This window comes from Theropithecus gelada, chromosome 19 (assembly GCF_003255815.1).
Source record: "Theropithecus gelada isolate Dixy chromosome 19, Tgel_1.0, whole genome shotgun sequence".
Classification (NCBI taxonomy): domain Eukaryota; kingdom Metazoa; phylum Chordata; class Mammalia; order Primates; family Cercopithecidae; genus Theropithecus; species Theropithecus gelada.
Window position 1 is genome coordinate 19127438 of NC_037687.1, and position 13036 is coordinate 19140473.

Sequence of the window (13036 nt, forward strand, 5' to 3'; positions counted from 1 at the left end):
GGGGATAGTCGAGGCCCAGGAGAGGCCGGTGATGGGCCCGGAGATGCCTTGGGGTGCCCTGGAGCCCATGCCGCCCTCCCAGCAGTGGCTTCTTTCGATCGCCTCCTCAGCAAATGTTCTCATGTCACCAGGCGCGCCTATTCTTAGCCACACGTCCCTTCACCTCTGTACAGAGCCTCTGAGATGGGGAGGGTCTGTCTCCACCCGCTGGAAGTAGGATGGGAAGAGCAGGACCAAGGGGCGGGCAGGCTGGAAACAGGCGCCTTGGCTGACAGATAAAATTACCGGGTCCGCAGGGGCTTTTGCTGCTGGGCGTGTTTGCTCTTTCTTCCTTCTTTGGCACGGTTTGTTCTTGCCTGCCTGCCTGCCCTCAGACAAGAGCGAGACTCTGAGCAGTGTCCCTGCCTGCTTTTGAAGGTCAGGTTCGAGTGTAGAGAAGATGGCTAGTCCTGGACCGACCCAGGCAGGTAGTTTCATACACCTGTGAACTTTTTTTTTTTTTTTTGGAGACAGAGTCTTACTCTGTTGCCCAGGCTGGATGGAGTACAGTGGTGTGATCAAATATCTTTATTTTGAAACAAGTGTCTTCCTCTTGCTCAGGCTGGAGTGCAGTGGTGCGATCTTGGCTCACTGCAGCCTCTACCTCCCAGGAGATACTCCTGCGTCAGCCTCCCGAGTAGCTGGGACTACAGGCGCCTGCCACCATGCCCAGCTAGTTTTTGTATTTTTAGTCAAGACAGGGTTACACCATGTTGACCAGGCTGGTCCTGAAGTTCTGACCTTAAGTGATCTGCTTGACTTGGCCTCCCAAAGTGCTGGGATTACAGGTGTGAGCCACCACATCCTGCCCACCCGTGAACTTTTTTTTTTTTTTTTCTTTTTTTGAGATAGAGTCTTGCTCTGTCGCCTAGGCTAGAGTGCAGTGGCGCGATCTCGGCTCACCGCAAGCTCCCTCTCCCGGGTTCACACCATTCTCCTGCCTCATCCTCCCGAGTAGCTGGGACTACAGGCGCCTGCCACCACGCCCGGCTAATTTTTTTGTATTTTTATTACAGACAGGGTTTCACCGTGTTAGCCAGGATGGTCTCCATCTCCTGACCTCGTGATCCGCCTGCCTGGGCCTCCCAAAATGCTGGGATTACAGGCGTGAGCCACCACGCCCGGCCCCACCCGTGAACTTTTATCCAGTCCTTTCTGTTGTCTTTGTGCCCTGAGGGTGGGCACAGGCAGTCAGTGGCCGAGAAGGTGGTCTGCTCCTAGCAGGGCTTGGGGAGGCTGTGAGGGGAAGGAGTAGGGGAACTGGCTAGTCAGGGGTGACGGAGGCCTGGGTTTGGTCTCAGTTGCTGAGGGGCCAAAAAACTGGCAGGCTGGTCTCTGGGAGCCTTCGTTGTAGGGTGGGACCCTGGGAAGGCATCCTGGACACCCTGCGCCCCACAGTGTGGCATTTGCAAGTCACTGGGGGTGGGGTGCACAGCTTTCCTCATATTTCCAGAGGGGTCCTCAGCCCCCAAAAGCTAAGAACATTGGCATGTGGTCAGTTCTGGGTTTCAGGGAGAGCCCCATCCAGCAGTTGTGGGGTTGGTGGAGATAGTCAAGGGTCTGCTTCTGGGATCCAGGCAGGACTGTGAAGTGGCACTGCAGCAGCGAGGACTAGGTGGAGGGTAAGGGGAAGAGGTTGGCCTAGGAGCTGCTTCCCCCTTCACCCCATAAGAACTCAGGGACTACCTCAGACATTAGCATCCCAGGGGAGCACGTGCAGAGAGGCTCATGGGGGTGCTGCAGTGAGCACTCTCATACCCTGTGAGAAGGCAGTAGGCCAGGCCGTAGCCAGAGGACAGTGGCCCTGCTGGGCAGGGTGGTGACCTCCAGAAGCTGGTGACAGCCACGTGGGTGCCCTCACAATCACATGACGGAGCGCGGCAAATTATAGATTTTAAGTGTGTGCGGTGTATCTGGTAAACCTTTGCGCGCGTGTGCAGATGAGCAGTCGCCTCCTAGGGTGGTGTGTTTCTCGCAGCTCTCCCTGCTGCCCTGGCTTCTAAGAGCCTGTTACCATGGCTGGGTTCACTTTCGTAAGGATGCCATCGTCAAGGGGACTGGTTAGTCAGTGCAGTTGAAAGGACCTCGGGCATGGGGGCACTGGGGAACATTCCTCTGGGCAGGCACACAGAGCGCCCTGACTGAGTTCTTGTCTCCCAAAGCCCACCCCAGCATCACTGAAGGGGACGACAGCCACCTCCGCTCAGGCCAACTCCACCCCCACTAGCGTGGCCTCTGTGGTCACCTCTGCCGAGTCTCCAGCAAGCCGACAGGCAGCCGCCAAGCTGGCGCTGCGCAAACAGCTGGAGAAGACGCTACTCGAGATCCCCCCACCCAAGCCCCCAGCCCCAGAGATGAATTTCCTGCCCAGTGCCGCCAACAACGAGTTCATCTACCTGGTCGGCCTGGAGGAGGTGGTGCAGAACCTACTGGAGACACAAGGTGCGTGGCCTGGACCCAGTGAGGTTGCTTCTGCCTCTGGCCTCCAAGGGTGCCCCCTGGGTTCTTTCCAACACACAGCAGAGGCTGGGGCAGGGCTGCCTAGCCAGGAGGGTCTTGGGTAGGCTTGGCAGGAACACCATCAGTGCCACTGTGGAGTCTGGACACTGTCCTCTGAGAGCCAGGCCCTGAGAAGCTCAGGGCCCAGGGGGACGGGCAGTAGTGGCCTCCATGATGTTGGCGTGTGGTGGAGTACAGGTGAGGGTGCACATCTGTGGGAGACTGACGGGGTTGGCCTCCACAAAGGGCTCTCAAACCAGTGTGGGGTTGTGACACACAGGCAGAACCTTCCAGAGCTTCGAGTGCTCCCAGCTTCTGAGGAGGGAGAGGGACAGCCCACCCCATTGCCCCCGCCTGGGCAGGCTCGCACGATCACCCTCTTCAGGGGCAGTGTGGAGTGCACCTTGTCCTGGGGGATTTAAGAATAAAAGGGCATCTACAGGGTGATCAACACAGCATTGGAGATAGCCAGGTGGGTGGATCTGGGTGGGTGAATCGGCCCCCCAGGGAGCCCCTGCTTCCTGGATGTGGAGACCAAGGATGTTTCTGCCCACAGGTTGAGGTAGGGGTGACACGAGTAGGCCAGGAGGCTGAGTCCTCTTCTGGTGACTGCATCAGACCCTCAGAGCAGAGGAGTGGGCAGGACTGTGAGGGGCCCAGGGCAGGGGCAGTTTCCTCCTCAGGACATGGGGCATTTGGGGGTACCCCCTCCTAAGAATGAACTGAGCACCTCAGCAGCCACAAAGCACTGGCTGGGTGACTTGCCTGTCACCCTTATTAACTCGTACATAACCTAGGGTGCCCACCACATCGAGGCAGGGCCTGGCATGGTCCTTGCTGGTTCTCAGTGGTGTCATGTCCAGCGGTGGGTGGGACAGGAGGCCGACGTTTTCTGAAGCTGTTCGGCCTTGGCTGGCCCTATGTCCACATGTCATTGGTGCCCAGTAGGCAGTTGCAGAACGAACAGACTGCGGCGACTGAGGCTCCAGCATCCTGGGCTGGGGGCGGCCAGGGCCCTGACTGTCATCCTGTCTCTCTGACGTGAGCCACGTGCTGTCTGCTTGCAGCAGGCAGGATGTCGGCTGCCACTGTGCTGTCCCGGGAGCCCTACATGTGTGCACAGTGCAAGACGGACTTCACGTGCCGCTGGCGGGAGGAGAAGAGCGGCGCCATCATGTGTGAGAACTGCATGACGACCAACCAGAAGAAGGCGCTCAAGGTGGAGCACACCAGCCGGCTGAAGGCCGCCTTCGTGAAGGCGCTGCAGCAGGAGCAGGAGATTGAGCAGCGGCTCCTGCAGCAGGGTGCGGCCCCTGCACAGGCCAAGGCGGAGCCCGCCGCCGCCCCACACCCCGCGCTGAAGCAGGTGAGCCTGGCCTGCTGCCGGCAGCCCCAACCCTGGGAGGCAGAGGCCGTTCCACGATCCGCCGCACACCCTCACTGCGCCGCCTGATTGTTAACTGCGCGTCTAAATTGCAGTTAATGGTGGCGTTGGGCGGCGAAAACACTAATTTGCAGTGTCTTTAGATTTTGTAGCTCTCACTCGCAGGCTGCCGGCTGACAAGTACTGCTTGTCTCCAAGGACTTTTCTGAAAGCCACGTTGAGATACCAAAGGGGCGTTTGGAAGAAATGTTCTTGCTAAATTTGGAGAGGAACAAGTTTGAAATCAAGTTTTTTGTTCTCGTGTTGTTTTATTTTAATGTTTCTCCTTCCCACCCTCTGTAGACCCGAAGCTCCCTTTTGGCAATTTTTGTCTTCTTGGAAGTTCTTTGCAATTCACTAAACACATTTCCTCAAGATCCCCACGCGGCGCCTAAAGTCCCCGGGGGACGGGCCTGTCCTGTGGGGCTCCCCCTCGGTCACTCTGGGCCAGCCAGCGGACGGCACTGACTTCGCTTTTAACCCCCATTTGTGTAGGTCATAAAACCCCGGCGTAAGTTGGCGTTCCGCTCAGGAGAGGCCCGCGACTGGAGTAACGGGGCTGTGCTACAGGTCAGAACCGCGCTGGGCGCCGGGAGCCCCGCGCCCCCACCGCAGCTCGTGACCACGTCAGTCGCCGACTGTCACGCTGCCTCTTCTATCTGTCTCTCCCTCTGTTTCTGTTTCTCTCTCTCCCCTCCCCCACCCCTCTGTGTAACTTACCTGGTCTCCTGATTTTGGACTTTAGGGACCCCGTGTGGGTGGGAAGAGGTCAGCCAGAGCAAGGAGAGGCTGCGCTGAGTGTCTCGCCCGCTGCTGTCTTTTTCCCTGTGTGAGCCGTCGCCCCCCTCTCTCCACTGCAGGCCTCCAGCCAGCTTTCCCGGGGTTCGGCCACAACTCCCCGAGGTGTCCTGCACACCTTCAGTCCGTCACCAAAACTGCAGAACTCAGCCTCGGCCACAGCCCTGGTCAGCAGGACCGGCAGACATTCCGAGAGAACCGTGAGCTCCGGCAAGGGCAGCGCCACCTCCAACTGGAAGAAGACGCCCCTCAGCACAGGTGGGTGGCCTCTGCAGGACTCCCCAGGGGACCTACCCATTGCAGGGTCCACCCTTCCTTATCGTAAACAGAGGCACATATGCACCCGGTAAACACAGGAAGGCCTGCTTCCCAGACCCGCTTCCCAAGCTCGACCTCCTCGGACTCTGGCTTTCTCTCCCGCCCCTAAGCAGGACACCCTGAAGAAGTGACAGCCGCAAGCAGATAGGAAATAGTAACTACCCTCACTCTCTGCACCCAGGCTCAGCCTTTGACCCGCAAAATGTGGGCCAGGCCTGGTTCAGAGGGTGCCCCCACAGCCATCCACATGGACTCTTGTCAGCACACACCCCTGTCTTGCCCGCTCAGGGTTCCCCATTTCTCTTTGTGCCGCAGTGAACATCCTTTTTTCTGTCATTGTGCCATCCATGCTGCGGTCGCACCGAGTGGTGCAGAGTAGAACAGTAATGCGGGGCAGGGGGTGCGCCCAGGGCAGGGGCCAGGCTCACCTAGGGCAGGTCGTGGAGGCCTTGCCGGAGACGGTGTTTGAAGAACAACCAGTGGGGGTGAAGGCCCTCGAGTGGGCTCTCCTGAGTCAGCTGCGGCCCCACCGTCCCTGGCATGGTCCCGATGGCCTGTTTATTTTCTCACGTATGTGCTAACATTAGAACAAAAGTTTAATATTTATTGTGTCCACCAAAAATGGGGAAATAAAAGGTGGTCAGGAAGGGCCCAGTTATGGAGATGGGCACCCTCTGGGAGAGGAACCAAAGTGTCCCACATGCACCCTGAAGCCTGTGACCCTGCAGGTAGGAGAGGACGGTCATGAGACAGATCCTAGGCAGAGTGGGGGAGCCTGAGAGTCTGCTGAGCCTGCTGCTGTCCTAAGTGAGGGGCGTGCCCAGGTACCAGGCTCTGCAGGAGCAGTTCAGGAGAGGGCAGATGTTCGGCTGCAGAGGAATGCAGGCAGCCTAGACAGTTGAGTGCGCTGTCATCAAAGGAGCCAGCCAGATGTTCTGCTCAGCAGGTTTAAGACAGCTAAGGACTCACGGGCTGGTCAGAAATTACTCTTGTGGGAAGTTTGAAAGTATAAGAAAGAAAGTAGGAGAAGTCTAGCCGGGCGCGGTGGCTCACACCTGTAATCCCAGCACTTTGGGAGGCCGAGGCGGGTGGATCACAAGGTCAGGAGATCGAGACCATCCTGGCTAACACGGTGAAACCCCGTCTCTATAAAAATACAAAAAATTAGCCGGGCGTGGTGGCAGACGTCTAGTCCCAGCTACTCGGGAGACCGAGGCAGGAGAATGGTGTGAACGGGAGGCGGAGCTTGCAGTGAGCCGAGATCGTGCCACAGCACTCCAGCCTGGGCAACGAGCAAGACTCCGTCTCAAAAAAAAAAAAAGGAGGGGTCGATAAGTGTGTGCATGTGGGCACGGTGGTGGAAGTCATCTGGAAGCCATGTGTGTGAGTATGTGTTTGAAGTTTGAAAGAAATAGTTGAAAGCACTGTTTCCTAAAAGAGTTACCCCAAGGGTTTCGAGAGAGTGCCTGGCAGCACCCAGTTGCCAGGTTTCTGGAGTGCTGCCCTTGCACATAGGGATAGTTCCTAAGAACATTTGACCTGGGAACACTTTTTCCACAAGATGTATTAGCCACCACTAAAAATACCCTTAGGGCCAGACATGCTGGCTCTCACCTGTAATCCCAGCACTTTGTGAGGTTGAAATGGGAGGATTGCTTGAGCCTAGGAGTTTGAGACCAGCCTGGGCAACATGGTGAGACCTTGTCTCTACAAAAAAATAATTAGCCAAGCATATGGCATGTGTCTGTGGTCCCAGCTACTCAGGAGGCTGAGGGAGGAGGATCGCTTGAGCATGGGAGGTTAAGGCTGCAGTGAGCACTGATTGTGCCACTGCAGTCCAGCCTGGGCAAGAGTGAGACCCCATTTCAAGGGGTCTGGGGCAGCCCTTACCCTCTGGTCAAAAATCCTACGTGTGCTGGGTTGGGGGCATTTATTTATTTTCCAATTATAAAAGTGATATTTATCTATCATGGAAATTTGGAAAATACAGAGAGAAAAGACTGTGGCAATGGGTTTGCCCCAGTGTCTCCTCTTCCCTTGAGGGTCCTTTGTGGAAATGTGTGCCTTGCGTTGGCTACTTTGTGTGTTAATGAGAGACCCTTTCTGTAAGCATTAAAATTTGAGCTGGGCACAGTGGCTCGTGCCTATAATCCCAGTGCTTTGACAGGCCAAGGCAGCAGGAGGATTGCTTGAGGCCTGGAGTTTGAGACCAGTCTAGATAATGCAAACCACAAGACTTCATCTCTACAAATTAAAAACAACCACCACCAAGAAAAAAAAACACTTGAGGGTAGCAGATAGGTTTTTTCCTTTTTTTGTTTTTGTTTTTGTTTTTGTTTTTTGTTTTCTTCTTTTGGAGACAACTTCTTGCTATGTTGCCCAGGCTGGAGTGCAGTAGCACGATCATAGCTCACTTGCAGCCTGGATCTCCTAGACCCAAGCAGTCCTCCCACCTCAGCCTCTGGAGTAGCTGGGACTGCAGGGATGTGCCACCATGTCCAGCTGATATTTTTTTAGAGATGGGGCCTCGCTGTGTTGCCCAGGCTGGTCTCCTGGCCTCAAGCAATCTTCCCACCCCAGCCTCTCAAAGTGCTGGGATTCCAGGCTGAGCCTCCGCGCCCGGCTAAGATAGTTTTTCATGGCTGCATAGTATTCCATCCTGTATTATTATCCTGTTGCACAAATTTGTTTATGGTTTTCCACTGTTCTAAGCAGCACTGCGGTCAGTGCCTTCATTTCTGTAAACACAGGTGGCTGCTGACCCTCTGATGATTGCCCTGCACTTGGGATTACCTTGGCAGAACCTGGAAATGTCAGGGCCATTGAGTTGCTGCCTAAATACTCTTTAGCTCTGGGGCCTGGGATTTGAAACGTTGATTGAGTTAGTAGTGTGGGCAGCTTCGCAAGGGCTCCTGGGTCCTTAGTGTGTTTTGGGGCTGGGGTCTAGGCACCTGTGACTGGGTTCCTCCCAGGAGTCCTCCTGACGAGGGCCTTCTCGGCTGGTTGCTCTGTTCTGTTGCAGGCGGGACCCTTGCGTTTGTCAGCCCAAGCCTGGCGGTGCACAAGAGCTCCTCAGCCGTGGACCGCCAGCGAGAGTACCTCCTGGACATGATCCCACCCCGCTCCATCCCCCAGTCAGCCACGTGGAAATAGTGTGAGCCAGGCCCCGTGGAAGACGGGCTCCCTCCTTCCCCACCTGGCCCCCAGTCTAGAAGGACCCACTGCACCACCCTCCGCTGGCTCGGGAAGACACCGTGCCCGTCCCAAGAGCAAGCACCGGCCGTGCTGCAGAGGCGAGACCTCAATTCTTGGCTGCAAAGTTTCATCAGGGCTGGGGGGCTGGTGCCGCCTCATAGGCGGACAAGGATCATCGCTGGGGAACCTTTCCTGTGGGCTTTCTTCCTTTCTCTCTTTGCCTTTAGTTTGCCCGACACCAGCAGAAAAGTGGACCTTGGGGGTTGGTTCTGCTCCCGGCCCCCTTGTTCGGCCCCTGCCGGCACACGGGCGGCTCACCCTGGACACTGTGACGCGCATGGGCAAGGCCAGCGCCCGGGGCTTCTGAACCGAGCGGGGCGTTTCGTTTTGTTTTTGCTTTTCCCCGTCTTAGGCTCCCGATCTTTGACTGCCTTCCCATGGCGATCTATAAGTTGAAAGATTTTTTTTAAATCACCTCATAATGATGGAGTTAAAAGTAAACCGTGCAGACCCTGGGGTCCCTGTTGTGCGCTGCGTCGTCCCGCTGGCCCTGTGCCCTGGAGGGTGGGCGGCTTATGGTGCCACAGCCCCTGGCAGGGACGGCCGGCCCGCCCCGGTAACTGATGGACAGATGCAGGATGACAGAGGCAGCCCTCGCTTCAGCTGAACGCTTCCATTGCTGCTGGTTCTGGAGACCCCCGCCCCCGGACCTCTCAGACTTAGAAGAACAAACTGAGGAACACACCCAGCCAGAGAAGCAGGGATTCCAGAAGCTGCCCGTGAAGGGAGGAGGAGAAGATCCGGTCGGCAGCAGCCCCGAGCAGGAAGCTGGAGTGGGGACTGTTGCGGGGTTTTTCTGTTGTGGTTTATTTTATTAAATTCTTTCCTTTTTTCTATTCATTTCGATGGACGCAATCTTAAGCCACCCTGGCCTTGTTCTTAGCAGGTGAACGTGCACAGGTGTGTGGAGGTCGGGAGGCGCCGTCCAGGTGTGCGGCGAGCCGCTGCGCACAGACTTCAGGTTTTCCGTTTGGGTCTAGTTTAGAACCTGTCCTTAAACCTAGGGGTTGCTGTCAGGATTTGCTTTCAGACTTTTTTTTTTTTTTTTTGTAACTCCCTTTAGAGTCTACAAAAATGTTTTAAAAGGATCAGGTCTGCTTTTAGTTTCATTTTTGTTTCTTTCCCGTCCCACTCTTTAAAAACTGGATCCATGAGGAAAGGCAGAAGCCGTTCTTGTGTCTCCTTCACGCTGGGCCGGCTTCTTGCTGTTGCGAGGGCGTCCTGTGCCCACGTACATGCGTGTGTCTCCGTGAGGACTGGGTTCCACCGGTCTCAATTGAGCTCCAGCCCTGGTTTTTCTACCCATGCAGTTAGGGGATTTAATTTAAATTTTTTTTTGTAGGGCTGCCGCCTTCAAACACAACTGCTACAACGTTCTAATAAAGGCTCATTTAACCCCCAGGCTCCTGTCGTGTGAATATCCTCAGTCTGTAGGAAACTTTTTTGATACACCATAGAAGACCTAGTTTTGGAAAATATTATCTAGTTTTTTGTTGTGCAAACCCCCAAATTTCTCACTGATTTTTGTTTTTTTGTGCGTAACTTGGATGGGCTGAAGAAGGTGAGGGCAGGGTGGGGAAGGGTGGCTTTCATTCCAAGATCCAGGGATTTGGGGAAAAGGAAGGAATTTGATGTTTTTTGGGGTGGGAGGGGAGGGTGTGTTTTTTACACCAAAAAAAAAAAAAAAAAAAAATTCAAGAGTATGCAAGCATTTCTATTCCTCGCATTTTTCTGTGTGCCTGGCAAATAAATACCTGTCTCCTACGACCCTGAGCTGTTAGCCCTCTCTGTTCCATGACGGGGGCCAGATCTTCCAGCTCCTCCCGGAAGGAGCACCCAGGCTGGCTTCTTCCCACTGAGAGCCCTGCCCGGCGAACCAACCTCAGTTCTATGCAGTGGCTGGGGATCAGGCATCCAGGCCAAAGTCACCTCTGCGTGCTGCAGCTTGGGTCAGCTGGGTCTGACCAGGGGGCCAGATCCGAGCCGCACCCGCCGGCCCCCAGCCCCAGCTCCAGCTCCTGACCTCTCCCAGCCTGGCCCAGCTGTCCTTTCAGGGCTGATGACTGTCAACCCGTCCTTATGGACTGCTGCCCCTTGAAAGGGAGAGGGTCAGCCCCAGGTCCCCAGGGAGTATTCCATCAGGGACAACGTACATACTGTGATATAGTTTTTTTTTTAATAATTTCAGGGGGCAAAAGTGTGAGATGCCTTAATCTTTGCTTCATTTCTGCTGTCTCGAGCACTCTAGCCCATTATTTCCTTTCAGTTCCTTGCAGCATAACCTCTATGATAAGCCGCAAGCGGGTTGTTGTATGATGACGTTTATGATGTTCCAGGTGAAGGCATTATTAAGTACCTCTCTGGGTGTGGGGTTTGGATTCATCAGGATAGCTATTGATTGATGTTTAGGGTGTTCTGCCTGCAGCAAAGCACACCCTCAAAACCGGCCAGTGCCTGGTCCTGGTCTCTCTTGAGAGCCCTACCAGGATCAGGTTCCTGCAAGCCGTCAGAATGTGGGAGCCCCCAGCCCAACTGATTGTAACTATCCCCTGTTATCTGTGACATGAACCTCCAACAGCACCTGGAAACTTCCTTCTGTCGGCTGCCCTGTAGACAGGGCTGGGGAGATCTCAGAGTTCACACCTCGCCTGTTGTAGTGGAGGTGGGGGGTAGGGTTTGGAATGGCCAAGTGCCCTTGGAGCCTCCCACAGCTATGGCCGTCTTGACCTCATCCCAGGAACTCTACGGTGACATGAAGAACTCTCTCTCTGATGAGGTCTGTAGCAGCCCTTCTCAGGGTGGAACAGCCCACAGTGCTAGTGGCTCCTGGTCTTTCCTGTACTCCGCGGACCTTGGTGAAGCAAAAGCTTCAGGGCAGAGGGAATGGGGCGACCCAGTGGCAGCCCCACTGGGCCTCGTGGCTCCCACTCTCCTATTGGATGTAGAGGCAGGGGAAAGACTTCTCTATACAAATATTCTCATCGCAGGGGTCGCCATCACAGAAGGGATGATCCTTGCTGCTCTGCCATAGGGTTTTTGATGCCGAGCTATGCTGCAGATGACGTTAACCTAAAGAACTTGGACTGAGCTTTTAAAAAAGGACAGCAAACAATTTTATAATCCTTAAAGTGTAATAGACGGTTACACTAGTGCAGGGTATTGGGGGGGCTCTTCGGGGGTGGAGGCTGTCACTTGTATTTATTGTGACTCTAAATCTTTGATAGTAAAACAAATGTAAAAAGAAATGTTTGCCACCAGATGGGAATAGAAGTTCCAGTAAGCAGGCTGGAATGGGTGGCTATACGTTGTATCACGAGGAAGTTTTAGACTCTGAAGGATAATAAATGGATGATGTGTCAACTGAACTTTTCTTTTGTCCCTTCTGCCCTGGCTTCTCTGTATTGTTTCGTCCTAGCTTCCAAGGCAGGTTAGAGGGAGATGGAGGATGACCCTTTGTTAATAAGAGAAGCAAAGGGCGGGGTGCACCTGCTGCTGGGGCCTGATGGAGTCCCCACAGCCCCTCTTCTCTGGAGCTTTGTGGCCAACTTACCCCATGGGCTGGGAAAGAGGAATGAGAATCAGTGGGTACTGGGGAGGCTGAGGTGGGTGGATCACCTGAGGTCAGGAGTTCGATACCAGCCTGGCCAACATGGTGAAACCCCCATCTCTACTAAAAATACAGAAATTGGCCAGATGTGGTGGTGGGTGCCTGTAATCCCTGCTACTTGGGAGGCTGAGGCAGGAGAATCACATGAACCCAGGAAGCAGAGGTTGCAGTGAGCCAAGATTGCACCACTGCAGTATAGCCTGGGTAACAGACCATGACTCCGTCTCAAAAAAAAAATATCAGTGGGGTTTGCTCATCTTTGCCTCATTAGCAGGGTCTCATTGTTGCCCAGGCTGCAGTGCAGTGGTTTGATCTCAGCTCACTGCAGCCTCAACCTTCCTAGGCTCAGGTGATCCTCACATCTCGGCCTCCTCGGTACCTGGGACTATGGGCATGCACCACCACGCCCAGCTAATTTTCATATTTTTTGTAAAGACACAATTTTGCCATGTTGCCCGTGGCTGGTCTTGAAGTCTTGGACTCAAGCAGTCCTCTCACCTTGGCCTCCCAAAGTGCTGGGATTACAGGTGTGCGTCACCACACCTGGCCCGTTTCTTGTCTTTGAAGCATCCCTGCCTCCGGCCTGGGAGCTGATACCTTCCCCACAGCTCCCAAGTGCCTGGTCTTACGGGCACAGAGCTGGCAGAGGACATGGTAGAAACTGAACCCCAGCCTGTCCCACTCCACCTGTGACACGTCTAGACTGGTGTCCCAGACCCCAGTACTGACCATGATAGATTTTTTTGAGACAGGTTTGTTCTGTCCCCCAGGCTGGAGTACAGTAGCACAATCTTGGTTCATTGCAACCTCCGCCTCCCAGGTTCTAGCGATTCTCCTGCCTCAGTCTCCTGAGTAGCTGGGATTACAGGTGCCGCCACCACCATGCCCAGCTAATTTTTGTATTTTTAGTGGAGATGGGGTTTCACCATGTTGGCCAGGCTGGTCTCAAACTCCTGAAGTGATCCACCAGCCTTGGCCTCCCAAAGTGCTGGCATTACAGGCGTGAGCCACCGCACCCAGCTTATAAAAATTATTTTTTATTTTTGAGATAGGCTCTCACTCTCTTGCCCAGGCTAGAGTGCAAAGCACAATCATAG

General features: G+C 54.7%; 1 protein-coding gene across 8 annotated transcripts in view; it reads left to right on the forward strand.

Moving 5' to 3' along the window:
• Nucleotides 1–11695, forward strand: part of GATAD2A (GATA zinc finger domain containing 2A) — a 124266-nt gene extending 112571 nt beyond the window's left edge. For 4 of the 8 annotated variants that reach the window (XM_025367180.1, XM_025367182.1, XM_025367187.1 and 1 more), the window contains 5 exons: nt 2202–2481; nt 3606–3904; nt 4457–4531; nt 4822–5017; nt 8100–11695. In XM_025367180.1, coding sequence (XP_025222965.1) covers nt 2202–2481; nt 3606–3904; nt 4457–4531; nt 4822–5017; nt 8100–8230 — 981 coding nt within the window. In that variant the 3' untranslated portion in view covers nt 8231–11695. The remainder of the gene's footprint in view (nt 1–2201; nt 2482–3605; nt 3905–4456; nt 4532–4821; nt 5018–8099) is intronic. The other 4 variants (XM_025367184.1, XM_025367188.1, XM_025367181.1 and 1 more) reach the window with 3 other exon arrangements.
• Nucleotides 11696–13036: the final 1341 nt, after the last annotated feature.